The 20,965-nt window shown below is 45.2% G+C and overlaps 1 protein-coding gene across 1 annotated transcript in view; it reads right to left on the bottom strand.

Annotated features, from left to right (window-relative positions):
• Window positions 1-20,965, bottom strand: part of cd109 (CD109 molecule) — a 184,539-nt gene that overhangs the window by 70,575 nt on the left and 92,999 nt on the right. Inside the window, exons 2-10 of the mRNA XM_048600918.1 lie at window positions 19,210-19,297; window positions 15,795-15,996; window positions 12,129-12,238; window positions 10,563-10,817; window positions 7,968-8,069; window positions 7,824-7,886; window positions 5,388-5,564; window positions 3,438-3,590; window positions 928-1,005 (exon numbers count right to left, since the gene is read on the bottom strand). Coding sequence (XP_048456875.1) covers window positions 928-1,005; window positions 3,438-3,590; window positions 5,388-5,564; window positions 7,824-7,886; window positions 7,968-8,069; window positions 10,563-10,817; window positions 12,129-12,238; window positions 15,795-15,996; window positions 19,210-19,230 — 1,161 coding nt within the window. The 5' untranslated portion in view covers window positions 19,231-19,297. The remainder of the gene's footprint in view (window positions 1-927; window positions 1,006-3,437; window positions 3,591-5,387; window positions 5,565-7,823; window positions 7,887-7,967; window positions 8,070-10,562; window positions 10,818-12,128; window positions 12,239-15,794; window positions 15,997-19,209; window positions 19,298-20,965) is intronic.

The raw sequence follows: 20,965 nt of genomic DNA, 5'->3' as shown, positions 1-20,965 counted from the left end.
CCACTGTCCCCCACCCTCACCACACTGTCCCCCACCCTCACCACACCATCCCCACTCTCGCCACACCATCCCTACCCTCACCACACCGTCCTCCACCCTCGCCACACTGTCCCCCACCCTCACCACACCCTCCCCACCCTCGCCACACCGTCCCTACCCTCACCACACCATCCTCCACCCTCGCCACACTGTCCCCTACCCTCGCCACACCATCCCCCACCCTCATCCCATCGTTCCCCCACACTCACCACACCATCCCCACCCTCGCCACACCATCCCCCACCCTCGCCACACCGTCTCCACCCTCACCCCACCATCCACCACCCTCACCACACCATCCTCCACCCTCGCCACACCGTCCCCCACCCTCACCCCACCATCCTCCACCCTCACCACTGTCCCCCACCCTCACCACACTGTCCCCCACCCTCACCACACCATCCCCACTCTCGCCACACCATCCCTACCCTCACCACACCGTCCTCCACCCTCGCCACACTGTCCCCCACCCTCACCACACCCTCCCCACCGTCGCCACACCGTCCCTACCCTCACCACACCATCCTCCACCCTCGCCACACTGTCCCCTACCCTCGCCACACCGTTCCCCCACCCTCATCCCATCATTCCCCCACCCTCACCACACCACCCCCCACCCTCGCCACACCGTCCCCCACCCTCATCCCATCGTCCCCCACCCTCACCACACCATCCCACACCCTCACGATATCTTCATTGTCCCTAGCACAACAGTGTATAACATCACCGCCCTCCCCACCATCATCAGACCTTCCGTGAATCCTCCCTGCCTAATTTCAGGCTGTCCCCACCCACACCCCATTTACCACTGTCTTCCCTCCCCCCTCACACTCATGTCTCACATTTACCCCTCCCATTTGCTGAAGCCCTCCCCATTCCACTCCTCACCTGAAATACATTATGGGGATACCAGCTATAAGTCGGCTTGGCGTTGTCTTTAGTCGCACTTTTTAATTCCTGAATAACCTGCAGACAAAAGCAGCGTTTTTATCGCACCTGAGTCCTCAGCAAAGAATAAATTCACTTTGTACTTTCTGTCCCTCCAGCTGCTCTCTGAACGTTTCAGTCATACTGCAGATGGCCACCAGGAAGTGCAGCCTAGTCTGTGACCATCTCCTTTGATAATCTGTCCCTTTGTACAAAGGAGGACTCCATTCTCGAAAGCCAGCTGATCAGAGCCTCAGATGCTGACTGTCTTCAGTTTTGCCTTGCCTCACCAAATCCTGAAGGCACCTTTCCCCATGTAACATACTGGTAACCCCTGCAGCACCCTCTCTCTTCCTTACACCATCTCTCCGCACAAGTACAGGAGATTCACCTCCTCCATACATCCATCTGCCAAACACTCCTTCCAAATGAAACAATGATTCACTTGTAGTTCTTACGATTGCATTCCCTACTCACCATCTGATCTCATCTGCACTGAGAAGACCAAATCTAAAGTTGTACACCACCTCCATTAAGTCTGCAACATAACTCCAGACTTCCTACCCCCTTCATCTTAGATCTCCACCTTGATCTCACTCTCACTTTTCCATCCTTGACCATCAAGGCTCAGTGCAAACTCAAGGATCAGTGTCTTTTAACCTAGCTCACTGCAGCATCCCGGCCTCAATATTGACATCAATAAACTTGGATCTTGATGTCTGTCTCCATCTTGTTCTATACCTTTTCTCGCTGCCTTCTTTCATTATTCATGCCTTTATCCCTTTGTGTTGCATTATTGTTGCCTTATAGCCATTCATGCCTCAACAAATTTAACGGGAAGGAGTTCCACATGCCTTATGAGACAATAGTTAGACCTCAGCTGGAGTATTGTGTACAGTTCTGGGCACCACATAATGGGAAGGATGTGAATGGGTTGGAAAGGAGTTTATGAGAATGTTTAAAGGGATAAGAGATTTCAGTTATGAGGAAAAGTTGGAGAAGTTGAGATTGTTCCCCTTGGAAGAGAGAGGACTAAGAGGAGATTTGACAGAAATTTTCAGAATCATTAATGGGCTGGACAGAGTAGATAGTTGGGGGGAAAGCTATTCCAAGTCATAAACAGATCGAGAACCAGAGGGTGCAGTTTTAAAGTGTTTTGCAATAGATGCAACTATGAGGTGATAAAAACTTTTTCACTAAGTAAGTAATTAGGGTGTGGAAATGCGATGGTGCCAGGTTTAATTGAGGTATTTTCAGAGGGGCACTGGAAGAGTATTTGAATAGAAAGAATATTCAGGATACCGGGGAAAAGGCAGAACAGTGGCACTAAGTTAAAATGATCAGAGAGCTGACATAGAAGCTTTGGGCTGAATGTTCTTTTTCTGAGATTGGGTGTGAAGCAGAGCTTTACAACATCGCCTCTGGATAGCCAAGCTCTCATAATAAAATTTTACAACGGGGTCTCTTTGCTTGTGGTGATACCATCCTGTGTATCTGCTCAGCATTTTTACAGTATCCACTTATCAAGACCTGTACTCACTTACAAAGATTCTTGTAAGCTGCCTGTTCTTTTTTTCACTTTGAACATGGAACATAGAACAGTACAGCTCAGGAATGAACCCTGCAGCTCACGATATTGCGACGATATGGAGGTGCTGGTGTCAGACCGGGGTGGACGAGGTCAGAAGTCACACGGCACCAGGTTAGAGTCCAACAGGTTCATTTGAAAACACTCCATTCTGCCTGTTCTTAGTCCATATCCCTCCATTCCTTGCATATTCTCATGCTCATCTAAAAGTCCCTTAAACACCCCTATCGTATCTGCCTCCACCATCACCACCAGACTCCTCCCACTCTCTGTGTAAAAAACTGGAATCTCACATCTCCTTTGAACTTTCAGCCTTTCACCTTAAATACATGCCCCCTGGTATTAAACATTTCAACTCTGGGAAAAAGGTTCTGACCGTCAACACCATCTATGCATCACATAATTTTATAGACTTCTATCAAGTCTTCCCTCAGCCTCCGCCACTCCAGAGAAAACAATCTGAGTTTTTCTAGCCTCTCCTTATAGTCCATACCCCCTAATCCCAGCAGCATCCTGGTAAACCTCTTCTGCACCCTCTTCAAAGCCTGCACATCCTTATTGTAATGTGATGACCAGAACTGCACACAATAGTCTTGATGCAGAGGTGAGCTTATGTATATACCGTGTTTCTCTTTAATCCTGAGCCATTGTTTGTTTTTAAATTGTTGAACAAAACTGTGAAAGGTACCTCCCAAAAAAACTCAAGGAAATCCATCCAATAAAAAAAATGATGATTGGGCTTTATTCTAAGCTAGTGATCTGTAACCCAGGAGTGAATATTAATTTCCTTGCTCAGATAAGCTGACTGCATGGAGACTTTGTTCTTGTTCAGCTGCTGTCTTATGTTTATAGGACACTGTAACTGAGGTTAATCGTCACTTACCATCTCTTCTGTGAGATCATTCCCTCCCTTCAGTAGTCGAACACTCTTGTCCACCACTAAGACCCCGACAAGTGACTGGCCTATGTTGGTGGACACGCTGAGAGAGACATTATCAGCTGGATTTACTTGCTCCTTGTTCCAAGACAATGATACCTGCACCAATTGGAATAAATCATCAAATTGCCAGGAACAAATTTGATTTCCATCAGTTTGGAGATCATAAAATCCCTACAGTGTGGAAGCAGGCCCTTCGGCCCAACAAGTCCTCGCCGACCCTTGGAGCATTCCACCCAGACCCATCTCCCTATAACCCACCTAATCTACACATCCCTGAACACTGTGGGGCAATTTAACCTGGCCACTTCACCTAGCCTGCACATCTTTGGACTGTGGGAGGAAAGCCCATGTAGACACAGGGAGAATGTGCAAACTCCACACAGACAGTTGCCCAAGGGTGGAATCGAACCCGCGTCCCTGGCGCTGTGAGGCAGCAATGCTAACCACTGAGCCAGCGTGCTGCCCCAAATGAAGGACAATACATGGCACTTTTCAAGTAGATGGAGGTCTTGTGGGTACAGACTCTGCACATGAGACTCCAGAATTTAAGTCCCACTCCAGGCTGTGATATCCACTGAGGCCAGAAAGGTTGGTAATCTGCAAATTCTGCCAGCTCACTGTACAGAAGCCAGTAAGAGCAGGAAGGAGTCCTGGTCAGCTAGTCTTAATATAGAGTGGCACATGTCAAACTACAGCCTCTGTTCAGACTAAAGACCTGCTCTGGGGTAAAAAACAAGCTCCAAAAACAGACATCGGCCTCATACACCTCTAGACACGGGAAGCCTCCACTGTCATGGGAACTAAGAACAGGAGTAGGCCATTCAGGCCTTTGACCCTGCTCCACTATTTAATTCAATCATGGCTGGTCTCATCTCAGCCTCAATCACACTTTGCTGATCACTCCCAATACCCTTCAACACATTACTAATTAAAAATCTGTCTATCTCCTCCTTAAATTTATTCAGTGTCCCATCGCACTCTGGGATTGTGGATTCGATGGATTCACAACCCTTGGAGAGAAGTAATTTCTCTGCATTTTTGTTATAAATCTGCTACCCCAGTCCTAAAACTATGGCCTCTCATTCTAGATTACCCCCCGTGAGGAAACACCTTCTACCTTGTCGTTTCCCTTTAGCATTTTATGTACCTCAACCATGTCTCTCAAACTGCTCAATCTCTCTTCGTAACGCAAGCTTTTAATGTCTGTCCAAGTCTTTAATGAAGTAGAACCTCCCTTCACATATACAAGCTGAAGTTCATTAAGAAGATGTTGGGACAGGTGACCTAAAACGTGGTCAGCGAGACTGACAGCCAAACAAAAGCAGCATCAAAGCCTGGACTCAGTACTTTTGATTGACTGAGTTGAACACAAACTGAGAGTAACTTGGGTGTAAAGAGTCATGACTGATTTGTAGCAGAAATAAAAAGTGGACATGTGAATTAACCACATTGTTATGGCACAAACAGAAATTACTGGAAAAACTCAGCAGTTCTGGCAGCATCTGTGAGGAGAAAGCAGAGTTACCATTTTGGATCCAGTGACCCTTCTTCAGAACCTACCCAATTAAAAATTGGACATTTGCTGGGAAGGCAGTGGAAATGATCTGGACACATTTCATTAACAGAAACAGTTGTAATATCTAATGCATCTTTGATATGCGAAATGGAGAACAAGAGTTGAAGAAGTGTTGAAGTGCTTCAGGGTGACTTATCACAGGGTCATTTCAGACATCTGAGATGACCTTGTGATAAGCCACCCTGAAGAACTTCTGAGATGTCTGAAATGACCAGGTTTGATTAGACCTGACCAGCAATTGAGCTGAGGGACAATGGCTGTCCTCCTGGTGCTGTCCAAATCCAAAGGCAAGATCAAACATCAGCAAAAGGGCCGACCTTATTTGCAAAGATGCCTTCTACTTCGAGCTCCAAATCATCATGAACAATCTGGCCATCTTCTGCAATGTAGTAGACGATGAGACTTGCTGAAGGAGCCCAGGAAAGTTCTGGCGTTAGCTGGATTGTGGTCAGGTTGCTTTTACCTGTGAGTACCACCTGTCCCCGTGACACCACCTGGGGGAACGAGGGGGGAAAAACACAGGTAAATGGAGTCATAGAGTCACGGAGTTACAACACAGAAAGAGATCCTTCAGCCCAATTCATCCATGCCAAACCAATCTAGTCCCCTTTGCCAGCATTTGGCCCATATCACCTAAACTCTTCTTATTCATATTCCCAAGCAGATGCCTTTTAAATGTTGTAATTGTATCTGCCTCCACCACCTCCTCATTCCACATACATACCACCCTCTGCATGAAAAAGTTGCCCTTCAGGTGTCTTTTATATCTTTCCCCTCTCACCTCCAATCTATGCCCTCTAGTTTTGGACTCCCCTATCCTGGGAAAAATACCTTGGCTATTCACCCCATCCATGCCCCTCATGATTTTATAAACTTCTATTAGGTCACCCCTCACCCTCCAATGCTCCAAGGAAAATAGCCGCAGCGTATTCAGCTTCTCCCTATAACTCAAACCCTCCAACCCTGGCAACATCCTTGTAAATCTTTTCTGCACCTTTCAAGTTTCACAATATCCTTCCTATAACAGGGAGACCACTATCAGTGCACCTTCAGGCTCAGGATTATAAAGGAAGTCGCAACCACTCAATTATAATTTGATCAATTTAAAACTCATAATTGCTGGGCAGTAAACATTGATAAGAGAGACATGCAATCAAAGATTTTCATCTGGCACTAATCAGGACTGACCTGTGCCATAAATGTCCTGGAATTCAGCACTAAACTGACCATTACTCTGATAAACAAAACAAAGAACTGTAGATGCTGCAAACCTGAAATGAAAGCAGAGATTGCTGGAGAAGCTCAGCAGGTCTGGAAGCATGCATGGAGAGAAATTAGAGCTAACATTTCAAACACAGTGACCCTTCCTCAGAACCATCACTCGGAGTTCAGGTGTTGTCCAGCAATGCAGTCTGCAGGGTGAGGGACTGGAAGCACAGTTTCTTGGATTCCCTCAAGGGTAGAATTTTAACTTCAAAATTCCATAGCCCAGTGTGTGTTTAGAGCCAAGATGAAATTGTGACTAGGAGTAGCTAATACTAATTGTAAGGGAGAGGGCATAGTACTAGAACAATTTATTAGCTGGTATTGGAAGGGAAAAGAAGTCTGTAATTATGTTGTATTGAGTATCGTGAATAAACCTATGGAGAAGCCAAACCATCATTGATCCTTCCATGCTTTTTCATCACTCCCACACCCTATTCCTGTCCTGATATGGTTTGCTTTCAGTCCAGCTGACCTATTCTTAGTCCCTTTATCATGACTAGGCCCAGGCGCCTGAGGGAGCAGTGGCATCAGCAAAAATGACAGTGGCAGACCCCAACAACCAGAGACTGGCGGCAGCGTCTTGAGGAGCGGGAGGTATGGAGCCCACATATCTCCAGGCCCATGGCTCCAGCTCAGATGCAACAGTCTCAGGATTGGAGGTGGCAGAGGCCTGTAACCAAGAGCCCAGAGCCCATTACAGAGACCCAGGGGCCTGTTCTGAGACCCCCGACTGATGTGACTGGAGGAGCAGTGGAGATGGAACAGGAAGAAGAGAGAAAGATGAACTCCACTGCAATAAAGTCTGGCATTATATTCAGTGTTTCAAGATGGCGCTGGCAGCAACAGTTGCATATAACACACAAAAAAAAATTTCCCTGTATACATGTGACAATATATCTAAAACTAGTTAATGGAACAAAAACAGAAATTGCTGGAGAAACTCAACAGGTATGACAGCATCTGTGGAGAGAGAAACTGAATGTACGTTTTGGGTTCAGTGACCCTTCTTCAGCCTACCCATTATCTCCTGTTCTTAGCCCTCATTATCACTTATTCCTCTGTCGTGTCTTACTATCAATAATCACCTCGTCTGTCTGCCTGCCACTTTCTCTCTCCGTGGGATCTGCCTCCACCTATCCTCTCATGTCCCACCCCAACCACAACCCAATCTTCACCATTAATACCACTTCTTCATAGCCGCTGTCAGAAGTGTCATCAGACCCGAAACGTTAACTCTATTTCTCTCTCTCCACAAATGCTGCCAGGCCTGCTGAGTTTCTCCAGCAATTTCTGTTTTGGTTATCGATCTGACTCATCCTTCAGTTGGATGTTTACTGGAAAAGCAGTCACCATATTGCCATTAATGACCACTGTGTTTGCGTATGCAGTGCACATAACGATATTTGGTAAGATCTCCCTAAAAGCCATGACACCGTGCTGCATAAATGAACCTTTCCTTTTAAATTATAATTTACGGATTAAGATACCTGATAGGTCGTCTCGTTCAATAACTCCGAGCTTTCAATGGAAACTTCAAACGGCAACCCCACCTGGAAGTAAACACAGCTCATCAACACGCTTTAAAATCAAGGTTCACAGAATAATTGGATGAATTTCTCTCTGATAATTACCTTGAGGATGGGAGTCTGAGTTTGAAGTTGGATGACTGGTCTCTCATAAGGCCAAGCATTACTACTCACTGAAATATGTTCTACAGTTTTCTCAAATGTAACCTGTTGGGAATTTTAGCAACACAGTGAGAACCCATTACATATTGTCTATATGCCCCAACCATTTCTAAATCCACAAATTCCACTAATTATTCTTAATTGAGTGACTTCATGGACTGTCAAAGGTGAGGAATATTACACTTGACAATAATTAAAATACCGGTATGGTCAGTGTTGGTTGTCCATTTGGCCCACATTGCCAAGCTATTTCAAAGGGCAGTTACAAGCCAACTACATTGCTACATGTCTGGAGTCACTTATAGGCTATTTGTGAACCAGATTAATTTTGACTGACAATTTATTTTGTTAACTGAATTTAAATCCCACCACCAAATCCCCATGAGGCTGAGTATGTGTGAGGGAGAATGTGTGAGTGAGTGTGTGCGTATGAGAGTGTATGTGAATAAGTGAGTGTGTGTGGCAGTGTATGTGTGCACACGAGCCAGTCTGAGTGAGAGGATTAAGTGTGTTTGTGAGAATGCGTATGAGTGAGTGAGAGTGTTTGAGAGTGTAACAGAAAGCATGAATATTTGTGTTTGAGAGTATATGTGAATATAAGCGAGACAGAGCGTGTGTGTGTGTGTGTGTGTGTGTGTGTGTGTGTGTGTGTGAATGAGAGAATAAGGGTGTGCTTGTGAGAATATGTATGAGTGAGTGAGACTGTGCACACATATCAGTAAGAATGTGTGAGTGAGAACATGTGTGTGTAAAAATGTATATCAAAGTGAGCAATTGTGGATAAGAAAATGTTGAGCATGGGTGGAATCATCCTTTATTTGAGGTGGTTGGCTTTTGCCCAAAGTGAGTTGTTCCTGTGACACTGTTTGTCCTGTGCTGGTGTTCAGCTGAGTTCATTCATGTATATATCACACTAGCACATGTACATGCGTTTTATTCCCATTTATCCTAATGTACAGACTGACCAGGACATTCCCAACCACTGCCACCCCACACACCGCGCCCCCCCCCCCCCCCCCCCCCCCCCCCCCCGCCCCCAACTATGCTCTTATAGTTTGCCACCAGATCTTAGTAACCACAAAGTGGCAAAGTACCCCACTAGCACCCAACACCACTCTCCCAGGCCCAGCAGCACCAGCTCTCCCAGACCCCAGGTCAAACTGGAATGGGAGAAGTGTGAGAGTGAGTGAGAGAGAAGGGATATGATTGTACCTAAGTTAGCGAAATTGTGTATGAGTGAGCATGAATGAATGATAGTAAGTGTAAACAAATGGGAACGTGTGAGTGGAGAGTGAGTGAGTGTGAGTGTAAATGAGTGAAAGTCTGGGTGAACAACAGTGAGTGTGTGAGTCAGAGTAAGTGTGTGTGAGTGAGTGTAAATGAGTGAGAGAGAGTGAGTAAGAATGTGAATGAATGAGAGTGAAATTGTGTAAACAAGTGACAATGTAACTGGTGGTGTATGTGAGTAAGCCTGTGTGTCTATGGGTGAGTGAGTAAGTGTGTATGTGAGAGAGACACAGTGTGTCAACAAGTGTGACTTTGACAATAAGTGATAGTGAGGGTTTGTGAATGTGTATGTGTGTGTATGTGTGTGCATGCGTGCATGTGTGCACATGTGTGTATGTGTGTGAACGTGTACATGTGTTTATGTGTGTGCATGCATGCATGTGTGCACGCGTGTATGTGTGTGTGCTCGTGTGCATGCGTGTGTTTGTGTGTGTGTGCGCATGCATGTTTGCGCATGTGTGTATGTGTGAGGGTACATGTGTGTGCATGTGTGAATGCATGTGCATGTGTGTATCTGCATGTGTATGTGGATATGTGTGCACATGCACATGTGTGTATCTGCATGTGTGGATGTGTGTGTGTGTTTGCTTGTGTACATATGCAAATGAGTGTGTGTGTATGTGTGTGTGAGTGTAAATGTGTGTGCATGTGTGTATGTGTGTGTGAGTGTAAATAAGTGAGTGTGTGTGTGTGTGAGTGTGAGTGTAAATGAGTGAGTGTGTGAGTGTGTGTGTGAGACTGTAAATGAGTGAGTGTGTGTGTGAGTGTGTGTGAGTGTAAATGTGTGTCTGTCAGTGTAAATGAGTGAGTGAGTGTGTGTGTGTGCATGTGTGGATATGTGTATGCGTGTGAGAGAGAGACCCCGACATTAGTCTTTTAACTTTGCTTCTTGTTTTTCTGACCTTTGGTTATACTGTGTATAGCTGAAATGTAACTGTTTTCTCTTTATTTCTCTCGTCTGGAGCTAAGGGTTGTACCAAGAGTACTCTGTACCTAAGATGGAGCTAGAAAGTGCAACTTAGAAACTTTTCACAGTACTCATTCGAGTACATGTGACAATAAAGCTCATTCAGGTGTGTGTGTATGTGTGTTGTGTGTGTGTTTGTGTGTGTGTGTGTGTGTGTTGTGTGTGTTGTGTGTATGTGTGTGCTGTGTGTGTGTGTGTGTGTATGTGTGTGTACTGTGTGTGTGTGTGCGTGTGCGTGCTCGCATCTGTGTGCAGGAGATGGTTTAAGAGAGTCTATTTTCTACCTGTATCCATAAGCTCACAGTGTTTGGCAACAGTGGAAACTGAAGCTTAACCAATCCACTCTCTGGAACAGTGGCATTGATGGTGTGTGAGGATGTCTCCCAGATATCCCTGGCAACGTTACGACGATCTGATGGTTTGCTGGTGAGTGTTGGGTTTACAAATGGGTGTCTCTGGCTCTGTGATATTTGGAAAACCAGAATGTTCTCTCTGTCTTGCAGGGTCAGTTTCCTGTGATCGACACGTATCACCTGGACCTTGAAATTAACAAGAGAGGTGTTTAGTTGTCCAGTGGACACAAAAATGCAGCAACGTAGTTGACATGACCAGAATTCTTAGATTCAGTGGGGGAAGACACATAGTGAAACTGACAATCCTTGCCGTAAATGTTTTTGTTCATTAAATACCAAAAGTGAGTTAAAAGTAAACCTTATGTCCTTAATGAGATAAGACCATAAAACCATAAGAAATAGGAACAGGAGTAGGCCGTTCAGCCCCTCGATCCTGCTCAACTATTCAATAGGATCACAGTTGATCTGACAGTCTTCACATTTACTTTTTTGCGTTTTCCCCATATTCCTTGGTTCCCCTACACTCTCACCGACACTCTCATGGGCTTATCGGTTTCCACCAGAAGCCAGAACCCACAAGCCGGCAGAAACCCCTCCCTCCCCAACCTGCCACACTCACAGGTCAAGCAGGAGATGGTTACTTAAGTCTGCTTTCTCAAAAGAGGGCAAAGATAGAATTATAGAATCCCTACAGTGTGCAAGCAGACCATTCAGCCCATCAAGTCCACACCGACCCTCTGAAGAGCATCCCACTCACACCCCCCACCCTATTCTTATAACCCTGCATATCCCATGGTTAATCCACCTAGCCTGCACATCCCTGAATGTTATGGGTAATTTAGCACGACCAATCCACCTAGCCTGCATATCTTTGGACTGTGGGAGGAAACTGGAGCACCTGGAGGAAACCCACACAGACACGGGGAGAATGTGCAAACTCCACACAGACAGTCACTCGAGGCTGGAATCGAACCCAGGTCCCCAGTGCTGTGAGGCAGCAGTGCTAACCACTGAGCCACCATGCTGCCCCCAAGTGGGTAGACATGCATTCTATTTGCTCTTGGTGGGATCTTGCTTTGTACAAAATGGCCAAAAATGGCTTGCGTAGCAGCATTGATGGAGTGGCAATGGTGGACCAACTGCTTTGAGTGCATTTGTACATCCAGGGGACTCAATAATATTCTTGATAATGTCCAAACATCATTATTTCAGGGTACGTAGGCTTGAATAATAATACATCCAGCTTAGCTAACAAAGACAAGTTCAATTTCTTTCTCAAAGGAAATGGTGGCACTGATCGGAAGTGACTTTAAAAGATCCTGGTGGACTGGAGAGTTGTGACTGTAGGTTGATGTGAAGTTGTTGACAGTAAACTGTGAGCTGACTGTCTACATCCACTGTCCCATCACATCCCACCTCCCAGCCACCTCCCAGCTCTCACCCAGGCTTGGTTACATTCAGACCTCTGAGGTTACATCTGTCTTGATGAGTACTTACCTTGGCTGTGAAGTTGAGCGGCGGCTTTATTATTTTCTGATAGCTGAGAATCTGCAGCCGGTATTTCACAAATGAAACGGTGACTTTTATGTCTGTGGATTGCATCACTCCTGTGGTCACAAAACAGGGGCTTTAATCACCAACATGTACTCAGTCAACCTGGTCAAATTATTCCATTTAATATCTATTTAATATCTAGTCCTATTCCAACATGAGGCAGATACAAACCCAGGTTCACAAACTGAGTAGTATCTGCACTTTAAACCACAAGGAACAATTCCACTATATACCTAAGCCCAATTTAGAGTCATAGAAATATACAGCATGGAAATAGACCCATACAACATGGAAACAGACCCTTCGGTCCAACTCGTCCATGCCAACCAGATATTCTAAATTAATCTAGTCCCATTTGCCAGCATTTGGCCCATATCCATCTAAACCCTTCCTATTCATTTATCCTTCTAAATACCTTTTAAATGTTGTAATTATACCAGCCTCCACCACTTCCTCTGGCAGCTCCTTCCATACATGCACCATCCTCTGTGTGAAAAGGTTGCCCCTTAGGTCCCTTTTAAATCTTTCCCCTCTCATCATAAACCTATAACCTCCAGTTTTGGATCTCTGACCCTGAGAAAAAGACACTGGCTATTCACCCTATTCATGCCCCTCGTGATTCTATAAAGTTCTGTAAGGTCGCTCCTCAGCCTCTGACGCTGCAGGGGAAATAGCCCCAGTCTATCTGGGCAGTTCTAGATGAGAAGGTAGACACACAGGGGGCTGGAAGAACACAGCAAGCCAGGCAGTACCTGGAAGAAAGAAGCAGTCAATGGTTTCAGGTACTATCCTTCTTCAGGACTGAACGTGGGGGTAGGGGAAGCTGCAGAAAAAGTTGGGGTGGAAGGGGTGGAGACGAAATGGTGGAGATAGATGGACACAGGTAGTAGGTACAACCTGTTTGGTTGATGGGAAGGATGAATCCGGTTGGTGGCTGGAAGGGAGGGTCAGAAGGTGGAATGGGAAGGAGGATGTGGGGCTGGAAGAGGAGGCATGGGATGGGTGGGAAGGTTATTTGAAATTAGAGAACTCAATATTGAGTCCCTCAGGATTTGTGCAAATTTGAAGAACAACACCTTATCTTCTGCCTGGGCACTCTACATCCCAGAGAATTCAAGACTGAGTTCCCTAATTTCAAATAACCTTGCCACCCGTTCCCCGCCTCCCCTTCCAGCCCCACCTCCTCCCTTCCATTCCACCTTCTGATCCTCCCTTCGAGCCATCAGCCTCCCTTTCAGCACCAGTCCCTGTGGTACACCGCTGATCACAAGCTTCCAATCACAGAAACATCCCTCCACCAGCTCACTTTGCCTCCTATTTTCAAGCCAATTTTGGATCTGGTTTGCCAAGTTGCCTTTGATCCCATGGGCTCTTAGCTTCTGGCTCAGCCTTCCATGTGGGACCTTGTCAAAGGCCTTACTGAAGTCCATGTAAACCACATCAACTACACTACCCTCATAAATATATTAAGTCACTTTTATATTAAAAAAAACTAAATTAAGTTAGTCAGACAGGATCTTCCTTTAACAAATCCATGCTGACTATTCCTGATCAATCCCTGCACTTTCCCCAAGTATTGATTAATCCTGTCCTTCAGAATTGTTTCCAATAATTTCTCTTCCACTGACATCAAACTAATTGGTTTGTAATTCTGTACTGCCTTTCTTGAATAAAGGAACCACATTAATTATCCTCCAATCATTTGGCATTTCACCTGTGACCAGCGAATTATTAAATATCTCCACCAGGGCCTCAGCAATCACCTCCATTGTCTCCCATAGCAACCTGGGATACCTCTCATCAGGCCCTGGGGATTTATGCACCTTTATGCTGCTTAAACATCTAATACCTCCTTGTTATTAATCTTAACGTGTTCTAGAACCTCATCATCCCAAATGAAATTCCCAGCTACAATGTCTTCCTCCTTTGTAAATAAAGTTGAGAAATATCATTTAAGACCTCACCCACAACCACCTGCTCCATGCATATGTTGTCCCTTTGGCCTCTAATAGGTCTCACTCCTTCCCTGATAATCCTCTTATTCTTAATATACTTACAAAAAGCTTTAATGTTTTCCTTACTCCCATCTGCCAAAGATATTCTGTGGCCCCTCTTTACCTTCCTGATTTCCTTTTGAAGCAATCCCCTATACTCTTTATACTTTTGAAAGCTCTCCCTGTTTTTAATGCACCGTACCTGATATATGCTTCCTTCTTTTTCTTCACTAAATTCTCAATATCCCTTCACATCCAGGGATCCCTGGACCTGTAGCCCTTGCTCTTCACTCTTGGAGGAAAATGCTGGCCCTGAATTCTCAGTATACTACTTTTGAAAGACTCCTACTTTCCAAATGTAGACTTACTCCCAGTCTATGTTTGCCCGATCCTGTCTAATGATATTGAAATCACCTTCCCCCAATTTAGACACAACTATCCTTATCCCTTTCCATATGACTTTGAAACTTACAGAGTTATGATCACTATTCCCAAAATTCTCACCTACTGAAGCTTCAAACACTTGACCAGTTTCATTCCCTAGAATTAGGTCTAGCACTGCCCCATCTCTAGCAGAGCTATATATGTATTGATACAAAAAGGTCTACTGGATGCATTTTAAAAATTCCACTCTGCCTAATCCATTCATACTGAGATGATCCTGGTTAATGTTAGCAAAGTTGAAATCCCCTACAACTGTAATCCTGTTTTTCTCACACCTCTCTGTGATTTCCTACATATCTGCTCCTCTACCTCCCTCTATCGGGATGCCTGCAGTAAAATCCCAGCAAAGTAATTGCCCCTTTTTTGTTTCAAAAATTTACCCAGAAGTCCTCTTTTGAAGACCCTGCAAGGACATCCTCCATCATTATTGTGGCAATGGTCTCCTTTATCAATAATGCAGTGCCCCCACCTTTCTTACATTAAAAGTTTGTGAATATTCTTTTCATGTTCCTATTTAATCCTGGAAACCTACTGCTTATTTTCATACCCTTGGACCTTCTATGTATTATATTCCTTAAATGATTATTGTCTATCAAGTCAGATCCTAATATCAGACTTGTCTAGTATTTGTAATAACTGGGAACGTAACAGTTATCTGTGAGTGGAATGGTTAAGAAGTAGATAAGATCATGAAAATTTCTCCTGGAGCGTAACTCAAAATTCAGTTTTTCAGCTACAATAGGTGAAGTCTGAGATCAATGAAATCAGGGATGATCCTTCAGGTCTTGCAGAATCCTACGTTCCTATTGGCTACTCAGGTAGGATGTCAGCTGACAGTCTTAGATGCCAAGTAGCATCCAATTAAAAGCATCCTCGGGAGATTAGTGATTGTAACGAGGTTAGTCAGATGAACCTCATAGAATATGAGTTCCCTGATTGGGGCTGTTAATCTGGTCCAATCAGGGAGCCTTGGCTGTCATATAAGAAACAGACTGTCAGGAGTTCTGCTCACTGTGAGAGCTGGCTCTGAGGAAACTGAATCAGTGTCAAGGACTTTTCAGGTGTAAATAAAGGGTGACTTGGTGATGGGATACTGGCCTCTGTAGAATTGTTTCAAGGAGGTTTCAGAGGCTGTACACTGCAAACATCATCACTTGTGATGAGACCTTACCTGTTTGTGATTCTGTCATTGCAGCTTTGATTGTCAGTGGGAATTTATGAAACATGTAGGGTTCCAGCCAAGGTCCTATCAGTGACCGCAATGACTGGTTTGCTGGGGATAAAAGTTCAAACCCCAGAAAATCTCCAAATAGGTTAGGGAAGATCTCCTGAAGTTCAGCAGTAGCAAAGCTGAAATGGACAGTCCCATTCACCTGCAGAGGGAGATACGAGGGAGTTAGTACTCACTGAAGTAGACATCTAGATCTGCACTTTGTCATTGACACACTGTGATGCAAATAAGCATTTTAGTCTCTCCAGTGCCTGGGCATTGATGTTGTCATTTTTTTAAAAATTCATTCATGGCATGCAGGGATCATTGGCTGGTCCAGCATTTCTTGCCCATCCTTAGTTGCCCCCTTGAGAAGGTGGTCGTGAGCTGCCTTCTTGAACTGCTGCAGTCCATGTGCTCTAGATTGGCCCACAATGCCCTTAGGAAGGGAATCTTTTTCTATCCTTTATTCATTCACGGGCTGAGGGCATCACTGGCGAGGCAGCACTTATTGCCCATCCCTAATTGCCCAGAGAGCAGTTAAGAGTCAACCACATTCCTGTGGATCTGGAGTCACACGTAGGCCAGACCAGATAAGGATAGCAGTTTCCTTCCGTAAAGGGCATTAGAGAACCAGATTGGTTTTTCCCAACAATGGATTCACGGTCATCATTAGATTGTTAATTCCAGATATTTTATTGAATTCAAATTCACCATCTGCCATGGCGGGATTCGAACCCAGGTTCCCAGAACATTATCTGAGTCTCCGGATTAACAGTTCAGCAATAATACCACTAGGCCATCACCTCCCCAGTGGAGGAGATTCCAGGATTTTGACCCAGCAACACCGCAGGAACAGATGTATTTCCAAGTCAGGACAGTGAGTGGCGTGGAGGGGAACTTGCCAATGGTCGTGTTCCCATGTATCTGCTGCCCTTGTCCTTCTGGATGGAAGTGGTAGTGGGTTTGGAGGGTGCTATTTATGGATCGTTGGTGAACTTCTGCAGTGCTTCTTGTAGACAGTACACACTGCTGCTACTGAGCGTCGGTGGTGGAGGGACTGAACATAGGAATATAGGAACATTCGAACAGAAGAAGACCTTTCAGCCCCTTGAGTCCATTCTTCCTATCAATGAGATCATATCTGATCTGTACATAACTGCATATACCCGACTTTGGCCCATTTTCCCTTAATACGTTTGCTTAACAAAGATTTAAAATGTGGATATTTGTGGATGTGGTGCCAATCAAGCGGGCTGCTTTGTCTGGGACAGTGTTGAGCCTCTTGAGTGTTGTTGGAGTTACACTCATCCAGGCAAGTGGGGAGTATTCCATCACACTCCTGACTTGTAGAAGTTGGGCAGACCTTGGGGAGGTGAGTTACTCACTGTAGAATTCCTAGCCTCTGATCTGCTGTTGTAGCCATAGCACTTATATGGCTCGGCCAGTTCAGTTTCTGGTCAGTGGTAACCCTCAGGATGTTGATAGTGGGGGATTCACACAGTGCACATTGCGTTGGGCAATCAAATTAATTCACAAAGTATTCAAAGTACATTCTGGCATCAATTAGGGAGGTTAACATCCTAAACATCCATCACACAACCCTACAGCAGTGAAAGAGGTGACTTTGAGGGATGAATGAGAGTGATCCACTGACCTTTGATGACTTGGTCACAATTGTAGAGAAAGGGAAGAACATACTTAAGGGATCATCACGATGTAAGCTCATCCCTCATAAATCCAAATCCAAATTTGGGAGAAACATCTTTACCCAAAGAGTGGTGACACTGTGGAACGTTTTGGGGAAGTAATGCCCTAGAGGTATTCTTGTTAGACTATTAATCCAAAGACCCAGGTTATGTATTAGAATCATAGAATCGCTACAGTGTGGAAACAGGCCCTTTGGCCCAACAAGTCCACACTTACACTTGGAGCATCTGACCCAGACCCATCCCCCTATAGGCCAAATAACCCACTCATCCCCAAACATTATAGGCAATTTAGCATGACCAATCCACCTAGCCTGCAAATCTTTGGTCTGTGGGAGGAAACCGGAGCACCCAGAGGGGACCCACGAGAAACAGAGAGAATGTGCAAACTCCACACAGACAGTCGCCTGAGGGTGGAATCGAACCTGGGTCCCTGGTGCTGTGAGGCAGCAGTGCTAACCACTGAGCCACCATGTCGTCCCTAAAACTATCTCCAATCCCCCTAACATGCACATCATTGCTGTGGAAACCCACGCAGACATAAGGAGAACATGCAAACTCCACACAGGCAGTAACCCCAAGGCTTGGATCGAACCTGGGTTCCTATGGCTGTGAGACAGCAGTGCTAACCACTGAGCCCTTAATTAGGGTTCAAATCCCACCATGGCAGATAATGAAATTCAAATTCAATAAAAATTTTGAATCAAGAATGCAATGAATCTAACTAATCTTTCAGAAAAATGAGGGGGGAATCTCAGAGAAACAAAAAATTTCTGATGGGACTAGACAGGCCAGATGTGGGAAGTCCAGAGCTAGGGGTCATGATTTAGGAATAAGGAGTAGGCCATTAAAGACTGAGATGGGGAAGAATTTCTTCACTCCGAGAGTTGTGGACCTGTGGAATTCTCTCACACAGGAAGGTATTGGGACCGATTCCTGGACATGGCCCTTATGGCTAAAGGGATCAAGAGGTAAGGAGAGAAAGCGGGAGCGAGATACTGAAATTGCATGATCGGCTATGATTATATTGAATGGTGGTGCAGGCTCAAGGGGCTGAACGGCCTAATCCTGCACCTATTTCCTATGTTTCTATGATGACCCTGAAGCCATCGTCAATCGTTGAAAAAACCCATCTGGTTCATTGATGTCATTTAAGGAAGGAAGCTGCCATCCTTACCCAGTCTGGCATACATGTGACTCCAGATCCACAGCAATGTGGTTGACTCTTAACTACCCTCTGGGCAATTAGGGATGGGCAATAAATGCTGCCTAGCCAGGGACAGCCACATTCCATGAAAAGTGAAATAAAACTCATTAACATTCAGAGAGGTTGAGGTGAATATGTAGATGCATTTAAAAGGAAGCTGGAAAAATGCATGAGTGAGAAAGGGATACGTGGACATGCTGAAAGACTGAGATGGGGCAAAGTGGGGGCAGATCTATGTGTAGCAAAACACAGTATAGGTGAGTTAGCTGAATGGCCTGAATCTGGACAAACCCAGAGAAACCAATGTAATGGCCATTTGTTTAGAATCCGAGAGTGGAGCCAACAGGTAATTAAGTGCATTCGCAAGTACTGATGACAGGAGAGAAGGGAATTGAAGGAGTAAAGGGGGTTGAGGTATCAAGGAGAGTTGTTTTGAAGAGAGATAAAGTTTCAGAAGTACCTCAAAAGTTTTGTTGAGCATCTGTGGGATGACCGGGTTGGAGATGCTAACTGTCACATTTCCTCTCACTGGTTTTCCATACAGGTATCTGAAAAGGAAGAAGATGTGAGGGTTGGGACACCCAAGATGAGAAGCGAAGGGGTCAATGAAACAAAATTCTGCTGCCGTGACCTTTGAGTTCATCAGAGGGTCTGGGTGATAAATGCAGACCTCGCTAGCGATGCTACACCCCAAAACCAAATCAAAAAGAGAATCATTGTGGTCCACAATCCCGCAAATTGTTGATGGGTTTCGGCCGGTGATGCAACTTTTGACGAATGGGGTTTTATTTGGTGAAAGGACTTTGTTTTCAAACCACATCAAGGTGTAGCATCCTGACTGAGGTACCATTGAGCACCACCCTCCCTTGTATTCCTGAGGTGGCCATCATTCCTTATTGTGGGCAAGATCTTCCACACTCAACGAACTCAGTGCTGTCCACATGTGGGATTGTTCTCCCATTGGTTCTCAGCGCCTCGTCAGCACCACTGCATCACTACAACAACAACAACCCACATTTATATAGCACCTCCAATGAAGTGGAAACATCCCCAGGTACTTAATGGGACCGATATAAAACAAAGTATGAAAATACAGAGCCATGTACGGTGACAGTGGGTCAGGGGAGCAAATGTTTTGTGAAAGGGGTCAACTTTATGAAGTAATTTAAAGGAGGTAAGAGACAGAGCCGTATAGGGGAGGGATTCCAGAGCTTGAGGTTCAGACAACTAAAGGCACAGACACTTGTGGTCGAGCAACATTCGTTGGGAGCATCCAAAACAGGAGAATTCGTGGAGCCCAGATAGCTCAGTGAGAAATGTCCTTATTGCTCATGTGGGCAGTGCTGGCTAGGACATTTATTGCTTATCTCTAATTTGCTGGAGAAGGTAATAGTGAGCTGCCTGCTTGAACTACTGCAGCCCTTGGGTGTGGATACCACGACAGCGTTGTTAGGGAGGGAGTTCCAGGATTTTGACCCAGTAACATTGAAGGAGCAGTGGTATATTTCTGTGTCAAGATGGTGAGTGGCTTGGAGGGGAACTTGAAGGTGGTGGTGTTCCCATATATCTGTTGCCCTTGTCCTTCTAGATGGTGGCAGTCATCAATTTGGAAAGTACTTTCAGTGGAGCCTTGTTTATTCACTGCAATGCAAATGTGTTGTCACTGTGCATCAGTGATGAAGAGCGTGAATGTCCAAGATAGTGAGTGTGGTGCCAATCAAGTGGGCTGTTTCGTCCTGGATGATGTCAAGCTTCGAGTGTTGTTGGGGCTGCACCCATCCAGGCAAGTGGGGAGTATTCCATCACACTCCTGACCTGTGCCTCGTGGATAGGTGTTGAGGAGACAGGAGCTGAGAGAGTGATATGCTGTTGAATTGGCTGCCTCCAACTTGATCTTGTGGAATTGGGAGAGATTACAGAGGTAGAGAGCAGTGAGTACATGCAGTGATTTAAAAACAAGAATAAGTATTTTTAAATCAGCAAGCACAGAGATGATGGGGCATTGGATTGGCTGTAAGTCATGGACAACAGAGTTTCAAACGACCTCAAGTTCCTGGAGGAAATATCATTTGAGACCAGTCCAGATTGAATACCCATCCTTAGTTTCTCCAATGCTGAAGAACTTTCTCAATCAATGGATGCCACTGTCTTAGGCCTAGCCAAACCACCAATTACTAGGATAACAAGGTGTAGAGCTGGATGAACACAGCAGGCCA

Source organism: Rhincodon typus, chromosome 9 (assembly GCF_021869965.1).
Source record: "Rhincodon typus isolate 14 chromosome 9, sRhiTyp1.1, whole genome shotgun sequence".
In the NCBI taxonomy this organism is placed as follows: domain Eukaryota; kingdom Metazoa; phylum Chordata; class Chondrichthyes; order Orectolobiformes; family Rhincodontidae; genus Rhincodon; species Rhincodon typus.
Note: the sequence above shows the minus strand (reverse complement) of the source record. Positions and strands in the feature narration are given on the sequence as shown.